This window comes from Megalobrama amblycephala, linkage group LG12 (assembly GCF_018812025.1).
Source record: "Megalobrama amblycephala isolate DHTTF-2021 linkage group LG12, ASM1881202v1, whole genome shotgun sequence".
Classification (NCBI taxonomy): domain Eukaryota; kingdom Metazoa; phylum Chordata; class Actinopteri; order Cypriniformes; family Xenocyprididae; genus Megalobrama; species Megalobrama amblycephala.
Window position 1 is genome coordinate 3,951,857 of NC_063055.1, and position 24,973 is coordinate 3,976,829.

A 24,973-nucleotide genomic window follows, 5' to 3' on the forward strand; every position below is an offset into this window, starting at 1 on the left:
TGACCCATTGCCTGTTCCTCGACTACGATTCTGCCTGCTCTCTGCCATACATGTTTGCTGTTGTGCTACCATTGCCTGTCTGAAAACGAATTCTGCTTAAATAAAGCTTGCATATGGATCTCACCTCGTGTCCCGCCTTGTAACACCAATGCAGATATTCCGGAAAAAAAGAAAGAGCGGCAAGGGCACACTAATCGGATCTGAACGGTTGCGATGCACAGTGTGGACAATCAAAAATTTGAGATCAGATTCCATTTGGATTCACAAATAATCGGATTTGGACTGACAGTGTGAACGTAGCCTTTCTGTGTGGTGGTAACACATTAGAAGTAACACAATGCTTTACTTTTAAATTTACAACAAAATATCTGAGTTACTTTTTCAAATAAGTAATGCAAGTTACTTTGTGTTCCCATTTATTGACTGACACCACTCCTGTCCCCATGTTGAGAGAAATCCGGAGTAAAGGTGCGTACAGGCCATGTTGTAACTACCGTAATTACAAGATTTCAATTTGTAAAAGTGTTCATGTCCTCATAGAGCTCGTAATTACACCATGTACTTTAAGATGAGAATTTTTGGGCTCTTACTTGTACCACGTGATCACTGTAGCACCTGCAGATTCATTTAGGCATTGATAGTGCTGTCATAGAAACTCATAACAGCTCAGAATAGAACGTCACGCGTCGTCATCTTGAGACTACGGTAATTACGACATGGCGTGAGCGCAGCATAAGTAAGGCAGTGTAAACATGATGCTTGTTGTAGTTCTAGACCGAATGTGAGCATGCATTTATTCATCGCACTTGCACAAAAACAGATTCAGTATTCTTCAAAAGGAAGAAAACAGTGAAATGCAAACTCTTTATATTTATATATGCAAACCTGCAATACCTTTGATGATCCAATATGAATAAGCAAAACTGACATGCGTTAAACCTCACATTCATGTTTCTTTTTCTTTTTTAATCACTGAAGTAAAAGTTTTGAACTTTCTTCTGACATCCAAAATGGCAGCACAGCTGAAAGGTTTGAGCTGCGCCCTCTACTGTACAGGCGTGAATTTGCATTTCCTTCAGCCTGAGGCTTATTCATTTCACTTTTGGTGTGAAAGGGCCTTTACATTTGCCAAAAATATATATAAATTTTTTTAATTAAAAAACAAAAAAGTAATGCAAAACTGACGTAACACATTATATAAAAAGTAACCAAGTAATGGAATTAGTTACTTTTTTAAGGGAGTAACACAATATTGTAATGCATTACTTTTAAAAGTAACTTGCTCCAACAATCTTTGGGAATATGTTCAATGGTCTCTATATGACGGATGGAGGAGGGGTTGAAAAATAAGAGAGTTTGATGACATCAGCTGCATGTTAATTGATTTTTATAATGGATAATGTACAATACCATTCAAACGTTTGGGGTTAGTGAGAAAAATGAACACTTTTATTCAGATTTTATTCAGAAATGATTCATTAAACTTATCAAAACTGACAGTAAATACTTTTGCATTGTTTAAAAAAAAAAAAAAAAAAAAAAAAAAAAATATATATATATATATATATATATATATATATATATAATTTCAAATAAATGCCGTTCTTTTGAAATTACTTTTTAAAAAGTATCATGGTTTCCACAAAAATATGAACTCTTTTCAACATTAAAGCAGAACTCAGTAAGATTTGCGAAGCTCCCCCTACAGGTTCCTTTAGTGAATCACACTGTCGTAAATACTCCAAGTGCAGCTCTGGACTACAACGACTACAACGCTCACCAGCGCAGTAGTTTTGCAAATACAGTACAAGAAAGAGGAGGTGGGTAATTTGCAAATACATTACACTCGATGGAGGTGGGTAATTTTCGAAATTGTCTCATAAAGTCATAATATATACATTGTTTTTGAATTACCATAAAGCATTTTGTCACTCTCGCGTGAACGTGAACATGAGGCGAGATTGTTTCGGGTCGGTGCAGCTCAACTTGCAAGTGCTGTATTCTGGCGTAGAAGTGCCAGAGGGGGTTAGTGCTCGCCTCAAATACAAAGTCAATTAACCATTTTAAGGACTTAGAAAACTATTTATGAAGGTAAAAAAAGTTACTTAGTTCTGCTTTAATAATCAGATTTTTTCTTGAGAAGCAAATCAGCATATTAGAATGATTTCTGTAGGATCATGTGACACTGAAGACTGCAGTAATAATACTGGAAATTTAGCTTTGAATCACAGGAATAAATTACATTTTAAAATATATTCAAATACAAAACAGTTATTTAAATTGTAATAACATTTCACAATTTTATTATATTTTTTATATTAAAAAAATGCAGCCTTGGTGAGCAGAAGAGACTTTTCAAAAATATTAATAACTTTTATTATCATTTTTATGATTCATATTAGACTTTATAATATTAAGAAAGTAAATGTCAGTTTGGATATCATGTTGACTTATGCATTGCTTTTGATCCAAGTGAAAACAAGGGATGTGCATCTTATGCAAAGAATGTGAGTCTCAGGAGGGAGGATTGAAGCTCAGTGTTGGATTATCTGTAATATTATATTCTCCTCACACACAATACGCAATACTCTGAGGTCATATGAATGGCTTCCTCCACAGGTTGATATTTTTTGTGTGAAGCCACTTAATATTCCTCAGAATATACTACACATTTTATGTGGCAGTTATGAGTCACCAAACCCAACTGCAGATTTTACAGTATTACTTTTCAAATATGAAATCTTGATACAGAAACACTTTAATTCGCATTGATCTATATGATTTGATTATTCACAGCTCATGAAACAAATCCCTCTTCACCTTGCAGCACAATCCATTTCCTATGTAATGCACATAAACAATATTAGCATCTTCACCATGATCTGCAGTCTGCTCCTGACACAAAACAAGCACCGCATTCTCCCTCGGAAAACGCTGCAGGCTCAGAAAAATGTGCCAACTGCATGCAGTCTATTAATGCACTTCATCTTTTATCTCATCCATTTAGACTGTTGATTTAAGATTGCTAATAAACATGACGTCTGTGTAAACATCGTCCTTGGCTTACTCATGGGAAGAGCCATGTGCATTTTAATTCTGAGTGCAAATTTAGAGTGATTATTATTAGGCCTGTTTTGTTGCAGGAAGTGATGGAGTTATCAGTTCATTGATAGTGTTGTTGACTAAATGATCAACATGAGTCACAATCACACAAAGTATGCCTGTTCACACAGCTTCCCAGTTTTGATCAATAAAGCTAGGATTTTAAAATAATTATTTAAAAATATATATTTTATAAACAGTGTTGTTTCCACCATGAAATAAACAATAAAAAAAAGTTAACTGCATTTTTTTGCTCGCAATTGCGAATTTATATCTCAAAATGCTGACGTATTTCTCAGAATTGCAAGATATAAACTCACAACTGTGAGTTATAAAGTGAGAATTGTGTGTTATCATGGCCAATTTTGAGGGAAAAAGACATTTTTTTTAAATTAGCTCAAATTTACTGTTAGATTTAATGTAATTACCTTGACAAACTATACATCATTAAATCTCACAATTCTGACTTTATAACTCACAATTGCATGTTATAAATTCAGAATCGCGAGATATAACTCCCAATTCTGTGAAAAAAATAAGACGCAGTTGCAAGTTTAAATCATGCAATTCTGACTTTATATCTTGCAATTGTGAAAAGTCAGAATTGTGAGATATAAAGCCAGAATTGCATGATAACTCACAATTGACTCAAAATCTGACTTTATATCTCACAATTCTGACTTTATAACTCAATTCTGACTTTATAACTTGAAATTCTGACTTTATATCTCACAATTCTGACTTTATAACTCAATTCTGACTTTATAACTTGAAATTCTGACTTTATATCTCGCAATTCTGACTTTATTTCTCACAATTCTGACTTTATATCTCGCAATTCTGACTTTATATCTCGCAATTCTGACTTTATAACTCACAATTCTGACTTTATATCTCACAATTCTGACTTTATATCTCACAATTCTGACTTTATATCTCGCAATTCTGACTTTATATCTTGCAATTCTGACTTTATAACTCACAATTCTGACTTTATATCTCACAATTCTGACTTTATTTCTCACAATTCTGACTTTATATCTCGCAATTCTTTTCAATTCTGACTTTATATCTCACAATTCTGACATTATATCTCGCAATTCTGACTTTATATCTCGCAATTCTGACTTTATATCTCGCAATTCTTTTCAATTCTGACTTTTTATCTCACAATTCTGACATTCTATCTCACAATTCTGACTTTATATCTCGCAATTCTGACTTTCTATCTCACAATTCTGACTTTATATCTCACAATTCTGACTTTATATCTCGCAATTCTGACTTTATATCTCACAATTCTGACTTTATATCTCGCAATTCTGACTTTATATCTCGCAATTCTTTTCAATTCTGACTTTATATCTCACAATTCTGACATTATATCTCGCAATTCTGACTTTCTATCTCGCAATTCTGACTTTATATCTCGCAATTCTGACTTTATATCTCGCAATTCTGACTTTATATCTCGCAATTCTGACATTATATCTCGCAATTCTGACTTTATATCACACAATTCTGACTTTATATCACACAATTCTGACTTTATATCTCACAATTCTGACTTTATATCTCACAATTCTGACTTTATAACTCGCAATTTTGACTTTATATCTCACAATTCTGACTGTATATATCGCAATTCTGACTTTATACCTCACAATTCTGACTTATTTCACTCAATTCTGACTTTACATCACACAATTCTGACTTTATATCTCACAATTCTGACTTTATATCTCACAATTCTGACTTATTTCACGCAATTCTGACTTTATAACTCGCAATTTTGACTATATCTCACAATTCTGACTTTATATCTCACAATTCTGACTTTATATCTCACAATTCTGACTTTATAACTCGCAATTCTGACTTATCTCACAATTCTGACTTTATATCTCGCAATTCTGACTTTATATCTCACAATTCTGACTTATCTCACAATTCTGACTTTATATCTCACAATTCTGACTTATCTCACAATTCTGACTTATTTCACGCAATTCTGACTTTATATCTCACAATTCTGACTTTATATCACACAATTCTGACTTTATAACTCACAATTCTGACTTTATACCTCACAATTCTGACTTTATAACTCAGAATTATAAAAGTCAGAATTGTGAGATAAAAAGGCACAATTACATTTTTTAATTTTTTTATTCAATGGCAGAAAAAAGCTTCCATATTTGGGTGTAATGCATTACTAAGTAATTAATTACTGTAATAAAGTAAGGAACTTGTTTTGTAATGTAATTACAGTTACTTCTTTTGTAATTGCATTAAATACTTTATACTATAGAACAATTCTATAAAACAATATCATGGATGCAATATCAAATTTAATGTCCAGTGTTAAAATGTTTTTAATGTAACCCTCTCCCTTTAAGTACTTTGGTCAGTTCAAGAATAATTTATGCAATTTTATGTTATTTATTCAACAGAATTAAAAGACCATTTTCATGTCTATCCTTGTGTTGTTCAACTGGTCGAGGTTGAGATGGGATTTACAAAGTAATTAGTGATAATTAATGCAATACTTTTTATTTGAGAGAGAGTAATTAGTACACTAATCTAATTACACTGTTGAATATGTATTTAGTAACTAGTAATTAATAACGTTCTAGAGCAATTTACCCAAACTATTTATAAATAAGAATTTGTTTTGCATGAATAAAATTATGCCTTTTTTGTATAATTCAGCCATTTTTTCCACACATATTCTTATTGCGGTAATGAAAAAATGTTCACTGTATGTTATAAGGTCTTGATACACATATTTGTAGTACTGTCTTCAATTTATGCTCATTAAAATATAATATTAGACACGATAAATTACAGTAATGGGAATAATGGAAATATAAAAAAAAAATCTAAATTAAAACTTCAGAATGGTAAAGTGTAGAAATGTGGTTAATTGTAATGAAAATAATTTCATAATGCAAATATGCTTAATTTTCTTTATGCAAATTATTATTTCTTATTTTTTTGTGACTCAGACATGTTCTTGATTGGCTTTATGAGATTCACACAGGGACTCTATCTAACCTCTAATCACCTACACATATACTGGAAAACCCTGATTTGTTCTATAAAAATCATGGTATGACGACCATCTGCGTATGTAGTACTTTGAAATACACTGCCTGAATTTGGACCCGAAGAGATGTGCATTCAGTCTAAAAATAAGCTCAAAATTACAACTCAGAGTTAACTTCACTTTATGGTTCTGGAGGCAAAGCATCCTTATCTGCAGCAGAGACAAGCAAGCAAGTATCCACTTAAGAACTAAAAATGAGCAATTTCATGCTGAGATCTGAAGTGTGAAGCCAAGGTGGAAGTGCCATTGACATACTAGAAAAACAATCTTGATTATAGGGTCACCAGAAGATTGGAGAAGTTAGTCACAGTACTGAAGTGCAGGGTAAAATAGAGCTTGATATACAGTGGTTATGCCACAACTATTGCCTTTGCAAATTCAAGATGCCTGTTCCACCAGTTGTCTTAATGAATCAAAACATGAACGACCGACAGCTGCTTTTGCTTTGGGAACTGTCAACCGTAAGGGAGATCTACTGAAAAAGTAGCACATGAACAGCATGTGAATTTGATGTTTACCCAAATGCAAAATGTATTCTGCCTTCTATTTCTTTAGTACTGATCCTAAAATATCCAAGCCTCCTAAAAACCAGACATGTTTTAGACCAAAATGTTTGGATGAATGATGCAGTTTATTGATCCATGAGAGGTAATATAAGCTCTAAATGCCACACTGCATATGCCACACTCTATATTTCTCTAATTTGGGAGCTTTCGAGACTGGTGGGGAAATGATTGACATCTTTATGGAATTATCAAGTAAAGTAAAATGTGACATTCTCTGAATGTCACACATCAGCACTTTGGAGACAAGCCAGTAGCATCGCTTTCATCATTATGGTGACACAAGGCAGTGGTTCTCAGCTGTTTTCGCTGCATTGGACATCAAGAATGGGATAGGAATAGGACAATTTGCTGTTTTGGTTTCTAAATATCTTCTGATTTGCAATGGTTTTATGCTCTCTGCAGATATTTACCTGGTAATGTGTACAAAATGCTGGGTTAAAAAACAAAAAAACAAGTTGGGTTGAAAATGGACAAACCCTAGTGTTTGGGTTGTTTTAACCCAGCGAATGGGTTAAATGTTTGCCCAACCTGCTAGGTAGTTTCATTTAACCCAACTATTGTTTAAAAATTACTGTATTGCTTGATTAAAATGGACCCAAAATATGCTGGAAATTAGCATTTATTAAATATTTAATAATTGGACATTTATTATAATAAGTTTAATGAATAATAATTAAACAATAAACATTTATTAAATTGCTTATTAATAAATGTTCACCTTTTGATTATTATTGTTGCCTCTAGTAATTATGTGTCTGATTTTTAATTTCCAACCTATTTTAGGGTTCATTTTAAGCCAGTCATATAGGGATTTTTAAACAATAGCAGGTTGGGCAAACATTTAACCCAACCACTGGTTTTGTCCACTTTCAACCCATTCTCAACTTGGGTTACTTTTAACCCAGCATTTTGTAGAGTGTAATTGTAGCGTATTTGTGGTTTTCATGTCAAGCTTCTGGCCATATTAGCATCTAAATTGGCTGGATTGTAATACACATATGAAATTGCACCGAAATATAATCATTTTGATTGAAAAGGGAAGTGTTTTCTCCTTCCTTTTAACAAACCTATTTATTGTCCTGCATTAACTATGCACAATTATGTGGTTCGTTGCATTTAATTAGGGCTGTGAATCAAATTTAAGCATGGTAATTCATTTAATCAAATTATGATATGCCAATTAATTCATGAAATTATTCAGAACTGATTGAAAAATCATCAAATTAAAATAATTGTTGAATTTCAAAACATTGGAAAAGTTGCTTTAGAAGTCAATACGTCGTTACATAGACTGATTTTTAATAATATGGATATCACTGACCTAGTTAACATTTTTTTTCAATGGACCACTTTTGAAATTCTACTAACAATAAGTAGCTTTGCAACTATGTCAACTAATCATTAGAGTATTAGTAGACTAACACTTTATTGTGACGGTCAACTTATTCTACTAACCCAATCCCTAACCTAACAGTCTACTACAGTCTACTAATACTCTAATGAGAGTTAGTTGACATGTAGTCGTAAAGTTACTTGTAGTTAGTAGAGTGTCTAAAGTGGATCATCAAAATAACGTGCAACCCTGACCTAAAGTCCAAAGCAATTATTTCTTAGCAGCTATTTATGTAGGATTTAATAGTAGCAGACGAGTCTGGACTGACTGCAGACTGAGATACTTCAGGCTTGAATTTCCATAATAAGAAAATCCCTCATTACAGAATTCACTTGAGTATTAGGAGGCATGATAAATTGCATTACTTATTAATTACACTAAATGTATATGTTAAATTGATAAGCCTATTTTTATCATTTGCATTTTACCCCCTACTTTCTGTGACCCTATCAATATGGTCACTCAGTTGAGACTCACTGTAATGCATGGCAGAAAATTGTTGAAAGATACAGTACAGTGAGGATTTGATAGATTGTGCACAGATCAACCAGTGTGACCTACAATTGCTGTGCTTTTCTCTCGAGGTGGGACAGAAAGTGAAATTAGTTACAATTAGGGCGTATATCTTCCCCATCAAAAATGTCATGCAGTTTTTGGTTAGGTTTCTAAAAGCTTTTATGAGGGAACTTTTCATTATTTTGCATCACCCAAAATAATAAGAGAGACTAAACTAGAGCCAGGTCAATTTGACAAAAAGATAAATAATAACACGCATAAATGAGCACTCCCGCTCATTAAATGTCAAAACTGAATACACGATGACCCATTACAATGCAGAGCTTCAAAGTAGTGATGAATGATGTACTGTAGCAGCCCCAAGCAGGAGTTAAAAGACTAGGTAATAATTGAAGGTGTTGGAAAACATGAATATGTACATTGATTTCCAACAGCTGGTACTGGTAAAGGGCAAAGAATGTAGTCATGCAGCATAATGCATCTAGAAAAAAAGAATGCTTTGTAAAATAAAGCTACGTAATTTAAGTACATAATTACTGAACTTTATTTCAGTTCCTTCTTGTTCCATGATAAACACAAGGTTGATAATAGTGACTCACAATAATGTCATTGTGAGCGTTGTTTCGTGTCAAAAAGGCTTAGTTTCTGTAAGGCAACTAAAGATGACAGAGCTCTGCTGGGATTGTTAGCTATGAATTAGGTTTAATTGAGGGAGACCATCAAGATAAAATTATAGGGCCAATTTAAAAGCACTCAAGGGTTGAAAAATTGAATGAACTACTATGATTGTCAAAGGATGTACTTGTTTACAACTTTTCCACATCAGTTGTCAGTGTAGAACAGATTCAAACCTGTGTCCTAATGAATACATGCACTACCCACTGTGACACAACTCCATCAACTCCAGCTTGAAGGAATAGTTCACTTAAAACCAGTGAGTCTTAGTCATTTATTTATCAGTTATATGTAATATGACTTTCCATATGAAGGGAAGGAAAAGGTCATGTGATTGAATCCTGTTGTTTATATATAGACATCACAGTTCGGTGCATACAGTCAGACAACGAATACAGTCAGTCACAAGCGATTTACACTCCAATCCAGATAAGGGATGTGCGGTAATGCAACGCTGTTTGCTAACTGCCACAACAGGAAAATGCACAGAAGAAGAAGAACAGACGATCTAGATATGCGTGTAATCTCTCAACCGGTGTTTCAAGACTGGTGTATCTTAAGAATAATATCTCATGTAGCATTTACCTCAGGCAAGTCATTTAGTGTCCACAGCATGTTAGTTCACGAGAAATGAACTCTAAAGGGGAGAATTTCACTAAATATATGCAAATATATTCGTTAAATTTACTTTACCTGTTAGTAATGTCTTAATTATTTAATGTTTAAATTTGTCATGAAAACAAGTTATGACTGTAACTGTGTAAATGAATTCAAAAATGAATTGGAGTAATAATTTTATAATTAGATTTAGAAATTAATGCAAAACCTGCCTTATGTGCAATTGATGTTTTTGTTTTTTTGTTTTGTTTTTTTGAGTGTTAATAAATAGTAACTGAATGTAATAGTTTAGGCTCTGTTGTTAATTGTAACCTTTTTTAATATTATAGTAATGTGCAAGAAAGGTTTCCCTGTGTATAATTTACAGCATTAGCTGAGAGAGACTTTTTTTTTATCCCAAAGAAACTGATAATTATAATTGAATTCATTTAAAGAGAGAGGCACATTTTTTTTTTTTTTTTCAATAAAACCCTGTTTAATAAAATAGAAGACAAAATAAGCAATTTTATGCTTAGTTTTCAACCCCCTGCTGTACCGCACCCATACCATGACTTCAGTACCAAGGTATGTACCGAACCATCATGTTTGTGTACTGTTACACCCCTAATTATATATATATATATATATATATATATATATATATATATATATATATAAAACTTGTTTGATCTGACCTCTAACATCCCTCTTTCACTTTGCAGATCCTTGCAGATTGAGACTTTCTTAAATGCTGCTCAGTTACCTGCCACGATAAGATATTTAATTCTCAGTGAGCAGCGTCAATCCTTTACAGTTGCTGTGAACCACCACTGATTTACTTTCATCGTTTCGCTAATAGTGACTAACATCCTGTGCAGTGTTGATCATAAGGGAAGTGTGGACTGTTTACAGTATAAATCTTTGGAGGGGTCCAAACCCCCCCATCAACTCAAGCACTCCCCAAAATGGACCATTTTGTCATTATTTACTCTTTCTAAACCTGTATGCTGTTATTTTTCTGTAGAACATGCAGAGGGTACCTTTTTTATTTTTATTTTATTATTATTATTATTATTTTTTAAACATAATAAACAGTCATAGTGGCCATGTCTGTTAAGCTATAAAAATGGCAAAACCATAAAAATTTTTAATATGACTTGTGCACTCCTCAAGCTAAAGCTTTAGAAGAGTTGGAATATAGTGCACAAGTCAAATGGACTACATTTATGCTAATTTCAAAAGGGGAAGGGAGTTGACAGGCAGTGTCACTTAAATATTATTGTATAAAAAAAAAATCTCTGCGTCAAGATTCTCCTTTGGGGATCTATGAAAAAACAGTAACAGCATGCATGTTTGAAATGATTTGGTGAATAAATAATGAGAGCATTTTTGTTTTTAGGTGAACTATTCCTTTTCGGTGAAATATATGTGAGCATTTCAAAGTAACAACAGGGCAAAGAAAAGAGAATTTTACGGGCAGTCATGCTCTTAAAAAAACTTTACCTCTGACTCCCCGGTGCAGAGAATGCGTTTTTTTAGTGGTAGGTCATACCTCGCACTCTCTGGAGCCCGAGATGGTGCAGGTGCACGCCCCGTTAACCAAAGAGTCCATCGTCTCTACATTGGCATGGTTGTAGCTTAGATAATACTCTTGCAGTTGAGAGTTGATGTTATGTTCGGGCTCTCGAGTCTTTTTCCTGCGCTTGCGTCGGATGGAGTGCTGCTGGAGTTGCCTCATGCTGTTGGGGTATCGCCGCCACGACACGTAAATCACTAATAGGATTAATGACACCGAGAGAAATAGGGCAACGCTGCCTGCGATGATCTTGTGGAAGGTCATATGCTCAAACTCGGGTTCGGGGGTGAAGGGTAGGCTGCTAGGCGTCACTAGGAATTCTTTCTCAGACTGAATAGGGAATAAAACCTTTGGGGTGAGTCTTTGTATGTGAGTTACTTGGGAAAGCCGCCTAGTTGTGGTGTGTGGGGTTGTAGTGGTGGTTGTGGGTGGCTTTGTCACATAAAGAGTTGTCGTAGTAGTAGTCAAAAGAAGAGTTAATTCCGTGGTCGGTTCCACAGTGAATATCTCCTCACACACTGAGTTGTTCCTCACTGCCTCCATGACTCTTTCTCCCTGAAGCGATTTGGGAGTGCTGCAAATAATGCTGGCATCTCTAGTTCCCCTGAAGTTTCTCAGCCAAGACACCAGAGGGCAGATACTAGAGCTACAGTCCCATATGTTTCCTGCCAGGTTGATGGTGCTAATGGAGATCCACGATGAAACCACTTCCTGGGACACATTACTGATCTTGTTAGACTCCAGATTGAGCGTATGCAAGTTGGGCAAACACCTAAAAATAGCAGGATCCAAAATTTGAATCTCGTTGCCCGATAGATCCAGTTTCTGTAAAGTGTGCCAAGTCCAAGGCGAACCTTGGACGACTGTCCGTATGCGATTCCATTGCAGATAAAGAGCCTGCAGATTTAAGAGGCGTGGAAATAGGAAAAAGTTAATCCTGGAAAACTGATTGTGTTCAAGGTGGAGTTCTGTCAGCCTGAGCAGTCCCAGGAAGGTCGTACGAGTGATAGTCCGTAGGCGATTGTAACCCAAATCTAGAAACTCCAGGCTCCGACATTCCATGAACGTACGGACAGGGATGTTTTTGATGTTGTTTGATCGCAGGTGAAGATTCTGAAGCTTACGAAGTCCATGGAACTGCCCCGGTATCAAGTCCTGCAGCTGATTGTAGGACAGGTCAAGGTTGCGCAGGTTTGGGACAGTCTCAAAGGTGCCGTTTTGCAACTGCACAATCTTGTTAGAGCTTAGGATTAGTTCCTTTAGCCGCCGAAGTCCCTGGAAGGCCAGTCTATCCACTACGCTGATTGAATTGTGATCCAGGTAGAGCCAGACCAGCTGGTTGAGGTGAGCAAACTGGTAAGGTAGCAACAACAGGAGGCTGTTGTACCGCAGGGATAGTCCCTGGCACCCCAGAGAGATGTTCTCCGGGACGTCTTGAAAGGCGCCAGACTCGCAGTAAACAATCTTGCCTTCGCAGCGGCAACTCACAGGGCACATCCGCTCCCCCTTGCTGAGCAGCAGGAGAACAGAAGCATGGAGAAGAAAACATGACAGGCGCCCTTCCCAGAGTAAGGGCCCTGTGGAGAGACACAGACAGAACACAGACAGACAACATTTGAGGTCAGTTTTAGTATTCACCCTGGAGAGCACAGGTTTGCAGGTGACAGAGTGTGTGCGTAGCACATCCATTATGCACAGCCTCACCTTTATCATCAAGGAAAACGATTCATGACTGTGATGGATGGGGAACATCCTGTAGTGTGTTTTCAAGCTATTAAGACATAATGCATGAAATCTAAAAAACGCACTGGGGACCCTCAAATTGAATCAAGGATTCGAGTGGAATTATCCATCATTTAGCACTACACCTTTTAATGTACCCGGGTTTCAGCCAAAATGGAAGCGAGTGGGAAGCGAAGAGAGTGTTTTAAATGAATGGAAATATCAATGAGCTCCACTTATCAGAGCGGAGCTAATCAGCATAAGTCTAACATATGCACAGAGCAGTCCATCGTTCCTTGTACACCCCCTCGAAAGATTTAACTAATGTTGGAGATTAAAAATAGCATGCCTTCACAATCTACGTGGCTCAATGCAGCCAAACACTGAATGCATCTTGGGCGTCATGCTAAATTAAGAGCGAGAGAAAGGCAACATTAGGGTCATCCGTCTCAAAGTTTGCTTGTATCATTAGCAAGGAACACATGACAAATAAGATCCCTGCTGTTCTGCTGCTTTGCGTTGACGCTTTAACAAGAAGAGATGTGCAACAGCAATGGGGCATACCAGATGGTTTAAACACTCATCAATTTTATATAATAGTGTCCTATTGGGGCAGTAAATATGTTTCTGTTACTAAAGGCCAGTCACCCATCTCCTGCTGACTAGTTACTGGAACAGAGAGATGGTATTGAGAGGATGTTGCTTCCCTTAGCAGCAGAGATCATTAGCGACATGACCTTAATGGATAAAGACCCATAAGAATGTGGTTATTCTTCCAACAACCAAGTTGGCTGTTTGTATTCCCTACTGGCTTATATAGCTGCCTCAGAAGGCAACATTTTATAAATAATTATATGACCCATTAATACTGCACATTCTCTTAATCAGGGACAAAATATTCGATGAGAGCTGCACTCTCACTGAGATACGGATAGGTTTTTCTCTAGGGTATTTCATGAGCAACTCAATGGATTTGGAACATTTTCTCTTGCTTGTTATTAAATTGGTACAACAGGAAAAAACTTCATGCTGCATGTGAACCTCTGCAATCAATCTCCAGGTCTGGCTGTTAAAGAAATCAATGAGCAAATTAAACCTTTGAGAGTCATTAGAGGCTAAAGATTTACAGAGCTGATTTGCTTAATGTTTTCCTCTCACTTAACTGTTTAAAATCAAGAGCAGATAAGGCTGTTTTTAAAAGCATAGCCACCCAATGTGCACGGAGGGAGAGTTTTAAAGCCTTATGTTTACTTTCTTGACTGTCCATATGCTACATATTATTTGTATTTTTTGATTTTCTTAGAAATTGATCTGTTTACTTCCTCAATACACAATCATGGATACACAATCATGATTCATAAAAGATTGTGGTGTTAAGCACTGTTTCATCTTGTCTCTTCTTGTTGTTCCCTGTCTATCTTTACTCAATGTCTCACATAGTTCTGATCTGATGATGCACAAGATGACATGAATAATTGAATGTAGAACCTCTGAACTTTTCACCCGTGTCGCCACCACTTTTTAACAGACCTCTTTTTTTGGAAGCTCAAGGAAAACTAATTGACATTCAAGGACATTCTTGTTCATGTTTCTGTGGTTCAGAAGGCCATTAACAGGGCTTTCGACATCAGGATGAGGAGAAGAGTGTGAGAGAACGAGAGCTGCCATCTCCTCTGGCAAAAAGACAAGTTGATATTTCAAATGAATCCTGCACTGTTCCATTACCCTGACATGGAGAGTAATACCCGGGCCAGACTCAGCAAGAGATGATTAAGAAATAAGATGAATGCAGTGAGGGTTTGAGAAATAATGTAGAAGGGTAACAAACCAAATAAAGCAAATGCGTCAGACAAGCCACATTTATCAGTTTCTTCAGGTACACAAGGGTATTTACATCTTCGGTGCTAGCAGAGACTGACGTCTTTTTATTTAAAGAACAAAACAACAACCAATAACACCAGAAATGCACCAGATGGAGAAAGGTCAAGAGTTACTCTATATAATATGCATTTGTGTTTAAACTAAGGCTGTCAATTAATTCAATTAGTGGGGTCCTTGATTATGATTTTAATTTTTAATTTTTAACTTTAGTTATTGTGCAATGTTGCTGCAAAGTTACGATCACTTTTTAAGAACTACAACAAACGGCTGGTAGGGACTACAACAAGCTTTTTCCCAGGTTGGTGACATCACAAACCTCAGAATTTACATAAACCCCACCCCCAGCAACAAGCAACAAAGGGGGTGAGGCCATGTTGGGCTGCTTTAGAGAAGAGGAAGAGTTGTTGTAGTAGAGTGTTAGCGTAGTGGATTTTACGCTGGACTGCTTCACAAACGAGGATCAATTCAACACTGGATTTTAACAAAAGATTAACGTGACGGCACATGCTACTCGATGAGTTGAACTCCACAGCAACTACATAAATTTATCCACTAACCATTCAGAAACTTCCAGTTTCATTCTAAAAGTTGTAACTTCTTCCAGAGTCTCTCCATCAGTGTCGACTCCGGTTTGAACATTGTAAGACTGAACACCGTTACTGACAATCCTCATTTTGGCTGCGTGAGATTCTCCAGCTTTGTTGTTGCTGAGCAACTGAAGCGTGAGCTGTTAAAGCTCCGCCCTCTTCTGGAAAGGAGGCCAGATCAGCAGCTCATTTGCATTTAAAGGGACACACACAAAAACGGTGTGTTTTTGCTCACACCCAAATAGGGGCAAATTTGACAAGCTATAATAAATGATCTGTGGGGTATTTTGAGCTGAAACTTCACAGACACATTCTGGAGACACCAGAGACTTATATTACATCTCGTGAAAGGGCATTATAGGTCCCCTTTAACATTTTAAATCAATTGACAGCCCCAGTTCAAACTTTAAATGATCTTGCTTGATGTCATGCTTTGTGGTAGATTAACTTTCACTCAAGCTTCAATTCCCAGTCCACAGAATGAGTTGCCAACACTTTCCAATTGAGGTTTATTTAAGTTTTCTTTCTCTCTCTCTCTCTCTCTCTCTCTCTCTCTCCTTTCAGGCTGTCAGTCCACAGGGACCTTTCCCAATGGACTGCCCCTGCAAGGAGATTGCTGTACTTTTTATAATGTTTTTCCTCTCTGTCCTCAGTTTAATGTTTAAGGGCGTAGATAATCCTAATTTGAGTCTATTGTGTGTCATCCAATCACAATCTGATTGAAATACAAGCCTTGTCAAGAGACATAGTGGAGGGCAAACTAAACCTTGCCGGAGGAAAAGGTGAAAACATATTGTGGTTCTGAGAATTTCATTATTTTTGTCAGTGGTGAGGCTGAAATTAACAAGCATTCAACCTCATTTGTTCTCTGTACTATTACTATAGCTCAACTGGTGCTAGCAAAGTCAAGGTTAAAGGTTCAAATCCCAGGTAGAATATATACGCTGAATGTAATGTAAATTACTTTTTTTCCCACCATGAAACTATAAACAAACTATTTTGTTTTCATAGTGTGTGTGTTTTTATTTAGTGAAACAGGATATCCAATGCTACAAAAGAATGGGACTTGATTTTATCCATCAGAATTGATTTGATGGTTTAAAGTGGGAGTTTCGTAGCAGAATGGAGTTGTGAATGTGAGTTTGCAGTGGGATGTGGAGGACTACATCCCTCCTGAAACATTCCCTTTTGAGGAGGCTTTTGAGGACTGAAATGTGGAGGCGTGGAGGTCAAGTTCACTCTCCAGAGCATCTCTGCTTATCCCAGTTAAACTGCTGTTTCAAATCCATCATTATTTGCTTTCATTGTTCATTTTATAATTAAATAGGCAGCTTTACCTACGACAGTAACTTAAAACTACTCTATGCTTAAAGGATTAGACCGCTTTCAAATTAAAATTTCTTGGTAATTTACTCACCCCCATGTCATCCAAGATGTCCATGTACTTCTTGGATGAAAATGGCCGATCGTTTCACTAGATAAGACCCTTATTCCTCGTCTGCTATCGTTTAAAGCCCTTTGAAGCTGCACTGAAACTGTAATTTTGACCTTCAACCGTTTGGAGGCCATTGAAGTCCACTATAAGGAGAAAAATCCTGCAATGTTTTCATCAAAAACCTTAATTTCTTTTCGACTGAAGAAAGAAGGACATGGGCATCTTGGATGACATGGAGGTGAGTAAATTATCAGGAGATTTTAATTTAAAAGTGGACTAATCTTTTAACAGTTTGACTTTTGGTTAGCATTATTCTAAGTCTAAATTGATTCAAAAAGGAAAAACGGGACGCCTAGTCACCCTAGCTCTTCTGAAAGATTATTAATTTGAAACAATCATGGATGAATCCTTCATGATAATACTAATAATAATATGATATATATTAATAATATATTAATAATATGTATTAAATAAAGCATGTTTTTAAGTGTATTGTGGCTGCATGTAAAGTCTGGGCAACATAACAAGTCGTGCCTATTTTAATACTCTATTAAAGCTAGTTTGGTGTGCATGACTGGAATTTCAGAATATTCCTAATGTGGTTGGACTTGTGCCATATGGACAAAACCCCTCTTTGCCCTGGAGTCCTTAAGATAATGCATTTTGTAAATAATATTAAATTAGATTAATCTTGATAGAGCATGCAGTTATCAGCTGGTGTTTTCTCATAGTTATTCTGGCATATGTTAAGTGCTTGCTCACATTAACATATCTGTGGTTTGAAAATGTATTATTCAAGTCAACATACTTAATTTTATACTGTTTAGATCTGATAATGAGTATTTGTTAAAGAATTTCTTCATTTATCATTATAGGATGCAGTTCCACACATTATGCCAAGTATATAATTCTCTGGTTTTCACGTGTAGTTTCTGTAGGAGAACCTTTTCATTTTTGGGTGAACTAACTTTTAATAACAGGTTTTGCTCAACCAGATCATGCTTCAGCCATACAAATTGGTTTTAAGCAGTATTCATACTATTTCTAAAATATAGATTATACAAATGATTAAAGGCACAATATGTAGTTTTTCGCCACCAGAGGTCGCCTATTCAAAACAAAGGTGTAGCTTGATGACACCGAGATTGAGTGCGGAATCATGGGAGTTGTCGTCTTGGTGGAAAAGAATCCGACGGGACTTGGGCAGACATAATGTTCATGGATGAGATTATTACTGTAGTATGAAGCAGAGCAGGGTGAGTGTTGTGGGAGCTGAACGTGGCCGCTGGAGCGATTGCTAATGAAAGACGAGTGCGACACATGTCTCGAGAGAAGCGAGACTTTTATTATGCCACAGTCGTTGCTTCCGCTTCGGTCAAGCATATGTGGGGTAAAGCAGAGTTGTTTATCATATTAGATACATTTGAGTATTGAAAATGATGTTATAGCATTACTCTGAGCGTTCGCTCGGCGGCTGCTATGAGACACTTGTTGCACACTGCAGTAAGTTAGATCGATATTAGAATATCATATTAATATAATCAAGAAAATGAGATTCAAAAATTAATGATGTCATTGATTGGCGACGCACGGACACGTTAAAATTGCTTATTTCTCTGGATTTAAACATTCTTAGAAACATCTGGGATTATGTAAGTACACAAGTCAACAAAATATACAGTATTACACTGTTCTAGTGGTTTTTGGATATTTTTAATCCAAAAATCATACACATTGTGCCTTTAAAGAATGTCACAATGTTCAAAACCTTATTTCCCACACGTACCCCTACTGGCACCACTACGAGCGGGATTCAAACCAGCGTTTCCGGCACAGGACTGCAGGACGTGCTCCTGTTTATACCTTACTCAGAAGCAGCATAAAGAATCAGCAGTGGCCACAGATGGAGGCGCTCTCTAATGCACAGCCTTAATTGATTGTAACATGGCCACTGATTCAAATGATGATTGAGATCATTTTGGATCTCAGTGTCAAGCACAAGGAAATTTAGCATTGTGAAGCCTAGCAACTGCTGAGTGCAGCCCAGAGAGCAAAATACAAGGGAAAGGTCTATCGTGTTCCAATGGACTGCCAGCAAGAGACCAATTCCAACACTGTAAAACGCTTCCATTTGACTCAGACCTATCATAAAGCATTTCTAAGCATTTGATAGGGTGTGCAAAAAGAAACATTGTGGTTATTCTTTATAATTAGTATTATTATGCTTGCTTGCAGCTTTAAACACTGATACTATATGGACAATTATCTGTTTCTTAGGTTACAATGTATACATGAATATAGATCATGTCACCCTTTTGCCTTCGGATCAGTTTAAATAATCCTGCAATGCTTATGTTCATTTAAAAAAAAATAATAATAATAATAAAAATAAATAAATAACTAGTGATGGCAAAAAAGGTGACATTTTCCTACAATGTGCAACATCTACTGCTGCACTCGTTACTGTGGGCAACACTGTTCTCAGTAAAGAAAAAAGTATTTTTCCCCCCTTTTGATCAATGTCCATTAATAATTACAAAAATACAAAACTGAAAAAAAAAAACCCCACTGTACCAGAAACAAGAAAATATATGTTTTTGTTAATGCATTTCTCATACATATCTTAAAAATCGCATTATAAAGCTCGCTCTGTATAAAGTCTCATATGTAAAAGTCCAGAAGCATTCACTCTTTTACATTTTAGCTCCGTATTTCACTATAAATTAAAAGGCGTTTGCGTAAACGTCTAGTGATGAATGAACAGATCATGACTGAAATCAGGAATGGATACATTGATTGACCATCAAAATGCATGCAAAAAACACACGCACAAATCCATAATCAATAAACGCGTCCAAAAACACACAATTATCTCATTTGCAACAGATGATTCAAGTTCAGTGGTTTGCATGCGCTTCGAATATGCCATGGCATTACGCACTTAAATGCGCGAACGTGGTCATTTAGCAAACCAACAGAAATGTTTCTTTGATTTATGTTCTTACCCATGGCACTGGTTCTGCTCCAGTTGTGCGTTTATCAAGCAATTCACTCCAGAAATCTCTCCGCGCTTTTTGGTGAAGCTGAAGTGCAACTAGATGAAAGCGTCAGTTTATTGAGCGCAATTGCGCGCCAGTCATAACTACCAAGAAACCGTTAGTATCTCAGGTTACCGATCCCCACGAATATTAAATTCGTGATGATTAAAGCGAAAAAGCAAAGCGAATGGAAGTTTCATCAGGCGATAAAAGGCATCATGATCCATACTGTAGACGAGAAAGCTTGCGGGATGCTGGAATCTTCCGGATGCGCGCAGCTTCAGCACCAGAGAGTCTGAGGGACGTGTTGCATCCACCGGTTACAATGTTGCGCTGCGAGCGTTTCAGGAGCGTCGCGGATGGGCAGCAGCGATCACACGTCACACGTCTGGGGGTGGATGTGGTTTAGTGGTTTAATGATTGAAGATCTGTGCTGGTGGCGGATAGGCTGCATGTTCTCAACTCAACTCAAACAAGTGTTGATTTATCAGTCTCTATTGTTAACTTGTACAGTATAGGCACTACAGAGGAACTGTACGTTTTCATGAGTCAGTCCTATCCTCTGTTGTGTTATTTATAGCCTATATTGGCTGAAATATGTTTAAAAAATATTATTTATTTATTTTTTTTTTATCACAACAATTGTATTTTAACATAGGGATTTGGTTTTACTGATTTGATTTGAGTAGATTTTGAGTAGAGTCATTTTTTTTTTCTTCATTTCCCCCTTTCACAGCCTTATTGAGAATATTTTAATTTGATATGGTAATTACATATTTTTCATAGGAACTTAATATTGCTTTCCATCCTGTTAGACTTCTGTAATATCCAGCAGCACATATATCTATATGGCAGCTTATTTCCGCCACATAAGAGAAAAATCAGGCTGTTATAAATCATAATTATCACATAAAAATCCAAATTATGTCATACTAAGTCATAATTATGAGATGAAAGATGAAACTGAAAAAGTCGCAATAATGACAAATTAGAAATTGACATACTAAATCAAAATTATGGCTTAAAAAGTCATGATTATTACAAAGCGTCATAATTTTGAAATTTGAATCTCATAATTATAGCTAAAGTATGGCATACTTTTGAGTTTTAATGTCAGAAACTGAATTTTGTCCATTTAATGTTATTTCGACTTATGCCATAGAGTTTTAAGTCATAGTTTTGATGTTTCATCTCATAATTATGGCTTAGAATGTCATAATTTTTTACTTTTTAATGCAATAATTACTATTCGCCAAGACATGTTTTGTGGTCTTAATTGATTTTTTTTTTTTTCCCCATTAGTTTGTTCTTTTTTCTTACTCTAAAACACTTTTAGCAGATACATACAGTAGGTTTATCACTTGAATCAATGAGTTTTCATAACCCTTGCACAATTTAGGCTATACATAAAAGTGATTTTCCACAAAAATGACTAAATTTGTCTATATAAAATCCATTTTTTTTATGATCGGTTTTATTTTCAGAATATGACGTTGACTACAATGAAAATGTCCACCTGCCACCAACTAGCCAGGCTGTGACAAAATGATTATTTGAAAATAAGACAAGGTCTTAGACGTTTTTTCATCCTGACGTCTTGTTTCAGGATAGAGATCATTACAAGAAAGAAAATAAAGTTTGTCAAACCATTTCATGGGGAAGTTAAAAGCCTGATCCCTCCATTGCTGAATCAAACAGTGATAACTCAAAGTTTAAAATATCAAAGTTTTGATGGACACAGTGAATGACATGTAAATGAGGTCTCATTGATCTTACAGTACCTCACATCTCTTCCAGTGCCGTCTGTAAAACAGACAGAAGGACGTTATTCAGGTTTCATGATATTCACAAAATCTGCATCATCTCTTTAGTTCTTTATGATATTTTACAGAAGCTGAAGACTTTGGAATATTAGCATGGACTGCTTTTATGATATCTTCATGGCGCTTTTGCCATTTTAAAGCTTGATGGAGTTCATCCCTATTCACGTTTTTCATCTCCTTTTGTTTTCCACCAAACAAAAACGAAAGACATGTGGGTTTGGAACGAGGGTGAGTAAATGATGACAGTCTGTGCACAATAAGCACCCATTTCTCATTGATTCCACAGAGGGCACTATAAATATCAGAAGTTTTATATGACAGTATATGATTTTAAAGTTTGCCCTGCAGAAGTTTAGAAAAGAAACCATCGTTCATCGATGCTCAAGTGAAATAGTTTTATAACGATTTGGTGTGCCTCGAGGACTGTTTTGACTATTTAATGCTTCATTGGAATCACCCTTTGAATAAATTAAAGTTGTTGGCAGACAGTAGGCGATGCTCTCGTGATCTCTAATTAATGTCAAATGTAATTATGTTGTAATTCTCTCATCGTCAGCCAAAGTCAGGAGTTGCTGTTGACTCACCAGCTAATCACAGATTAGCAGCTCCATCGGTTTGGACCAGAATCATCTCTGGTACAGAGCAATATGTGTTTAGAATGACTTTTAAAGGTCATAATAACATGACTCATCTGATTACGATCTGTGATATCTTTGTCTTGGCCGAGCATGCGTGTTGTATATTTAATACAGAACACTCATTCTCAACCTCTTGAGTTTCTTCATTAAACATTGAATTACCTCTGTGCAGTCGCAGAGATAATAATAGATGTATATGATCAAATGATGGTTGTGTAACCTGTACGTTTACAGTATTATGTCCTCAGCTGTTAGATTTAAAGGCTTGCTTGCTTTTTAATTGAACATGAGAGGAGTTCTGTAAAGTTCAGTAAGAGAGCTATATGGGAGAAAATGCATGATCATTATCATTAGTGCATTATTTGCCCCTCAATTTCTTGCTGAAAACACAGATTTACTATGTATTTTATTCTTTAAAACTAGTCTAAAATACCCTCATAAACTCCCTTAAACTTTTTAAGCGCATCATTTTACCATATGCCGCTCATCACAAATCATCATCAGTACAGTGACAGCAGCTATCATTGCAGTATTATATGATTTTACTATGATTGATTGAGAATTTAATTGCCTTGTAAATGGAACATTTATGAAATGTCTTTTGCATTCCTTTTTACTTCCCAAATTTGAATTACGGATTGTAAACAGTATATAGAGTTGAAACAGAAATAGAATTGTGAAAAGTCCAAGTTCTTGGAAGAGCTCTCGTCCTGTCAGATACAAGAAATGTGTATATGCTTCACATAGCGATGCTCTGTCAATGTGGATAAAATTTATAAATTAGGAAATGGCTTCCTTGCAATTAAAGTGTTTAAATTGGCTGCAACACACAACATTTTGAATGCCAGGAAAGGGAATTGTTAATAATAATAACACATTTCCTCCAAATTGCAATGTCATTTTACAGCATTTATTTGCAGAAAATGACAACTGGTTAGAATAACAACAAAGATGCCATGTTTTCAGATCTCAAATAATGCAAAGAAAACTAAAAGTTTATATTCATTTTTCAATCAACACAATACTAATGTTTTAACTTGGGAAGAGTTAAGGGCTATATGCATATAATTAACTTAATTTAACAAATTTGGTTGGTTATAAAGTTTGTTATATCTGGAAACAATGTGGCTGATAATTTGTAATAATATTTGGCATCCTTAAAGTCTGTCAAATGTAATTTGGAGAAATAAATGTCTAAACATCTAATCCAAAAAAGACAAATTTCATTATCAAAATTTTGTGTGCGTAGTGAATTTAAACACTTTAATTGCAAGGGAGCCATTTCATAAATTCTGAATTGTATTGACAGAGCTTCACCTTGTTTTTTTAAATGTTTTTGAGGAGTTTTTTTATGTTGATGTTTTATTGAAAATGTTTGGTCGCCATAATGGTGATCAGTGTTTCCTTTAGTTTGTCAGTTTGACTCTTGGATTTGTATGTCTGTGTAACAGTGTTTACCAAAACACATAATTTGTCACAAAGGAAGCCAGAAATGGAGATGATCAGGTGATATATTTTTCATCATCATCATTATAAAGAAAAGTGATTGACTAATATCATCACTGACCAAAAGTGGTTACTTGTTATTAATAGAAATTTACCATCAATACCTTTTGGCACAGATCAGATGTATCTGATATTCTGTTATTTAGGAAATACTCCTCTAATGTAAGATGTTTTTTTTTGTTTGTTTTTTTTTGTTTTTTTCACCCATTTTAGTCCAGTTGTTTACAAAAGTGAAATTAATAAACCTCTCAGCGTGATTTGAGGGATCATTTACAGGATGTCCAGTGTGGGGCAAGTTACTTGCTGAAGTTAATACTTTACTCTTGGTTAGGGTCATTTAAAATGCCTTTGAATTGAAACTAGTTCATATTTTTCAAGTAGCTTCCTTAAATATATATGTGTAAAATGATTAAAGGTGCCCTAGAACTTTTTTGTAATATAAGTCTAAGATGTAATATAAGTCTAAGGTGTCCCCTGAATGTGTCTGTGAAGTTTCAGCTCAAAATACCTCATAGATTTTTTTTAATTCATTTTTTTAACTGCCTATTTTGGGGCATCATTATAAATGAGCCGATTCAGGGCTGCTGGCCCTTTAATTGCTCGTGCTCTCCGCCCACGGAGCTCGCGCTTGCCTTAAACAACATAAAAAAAGTTCAAACAGCTAATATAACCCCCAAAATGGATCTTTACAAAGTGTTCGTCATGCAGCATGTCTAATCGCGTAAGTACAGTGTTTATTTGGATGTTTACATTTGGTTATGAATGAGTTTGATAGTGCTCCGTGGCTAACGGCTAACATTACACACTGT

The 24,973-nt window shown here is 35.7% G+C and overlaps 1 protein-coding gene across 3 annotated transcripts in view; it reads right to left on the reverse strand.

Moving 5' to 3' along the window:
• Nucleotides 1-20,893, reverse strand: part of lrrtm4l2 (leucine rich repeat transmembrane neuronal 4 like 2) — a 37,137-nt gene extending 16,244 nt beyond the window's left edge. The window contains exons 1-2 of one of the 3 annotated variants that reach the window (XM_048211274.1): nucleotides 20,165-20,890; nucleotides 11,511-13,111 (exon numbers count right to left, since the gene is read on the reverse strand). In XM_048211274.1, coding sequence (XP_048067231.1) covers nucleotides 11,511-13,111; nucleotides 20,165-20,168 — 1,605 coding nt within the window. In that variant the 5' untranslated portion in view covers nucleotides 20,169-20,890. Of the gene's footprint in view, nucleotides 1-11,461; nucleotides 13,112-20,164 lie in introns of all 3 variants that reach the window. The other 2 variants (XM_048211273.1, XR_007187664.1) reach the window with 2 other exon arrangements.
• Nucleotides 20,894-24,973: the final 4,080 nt, after the last annotated feature.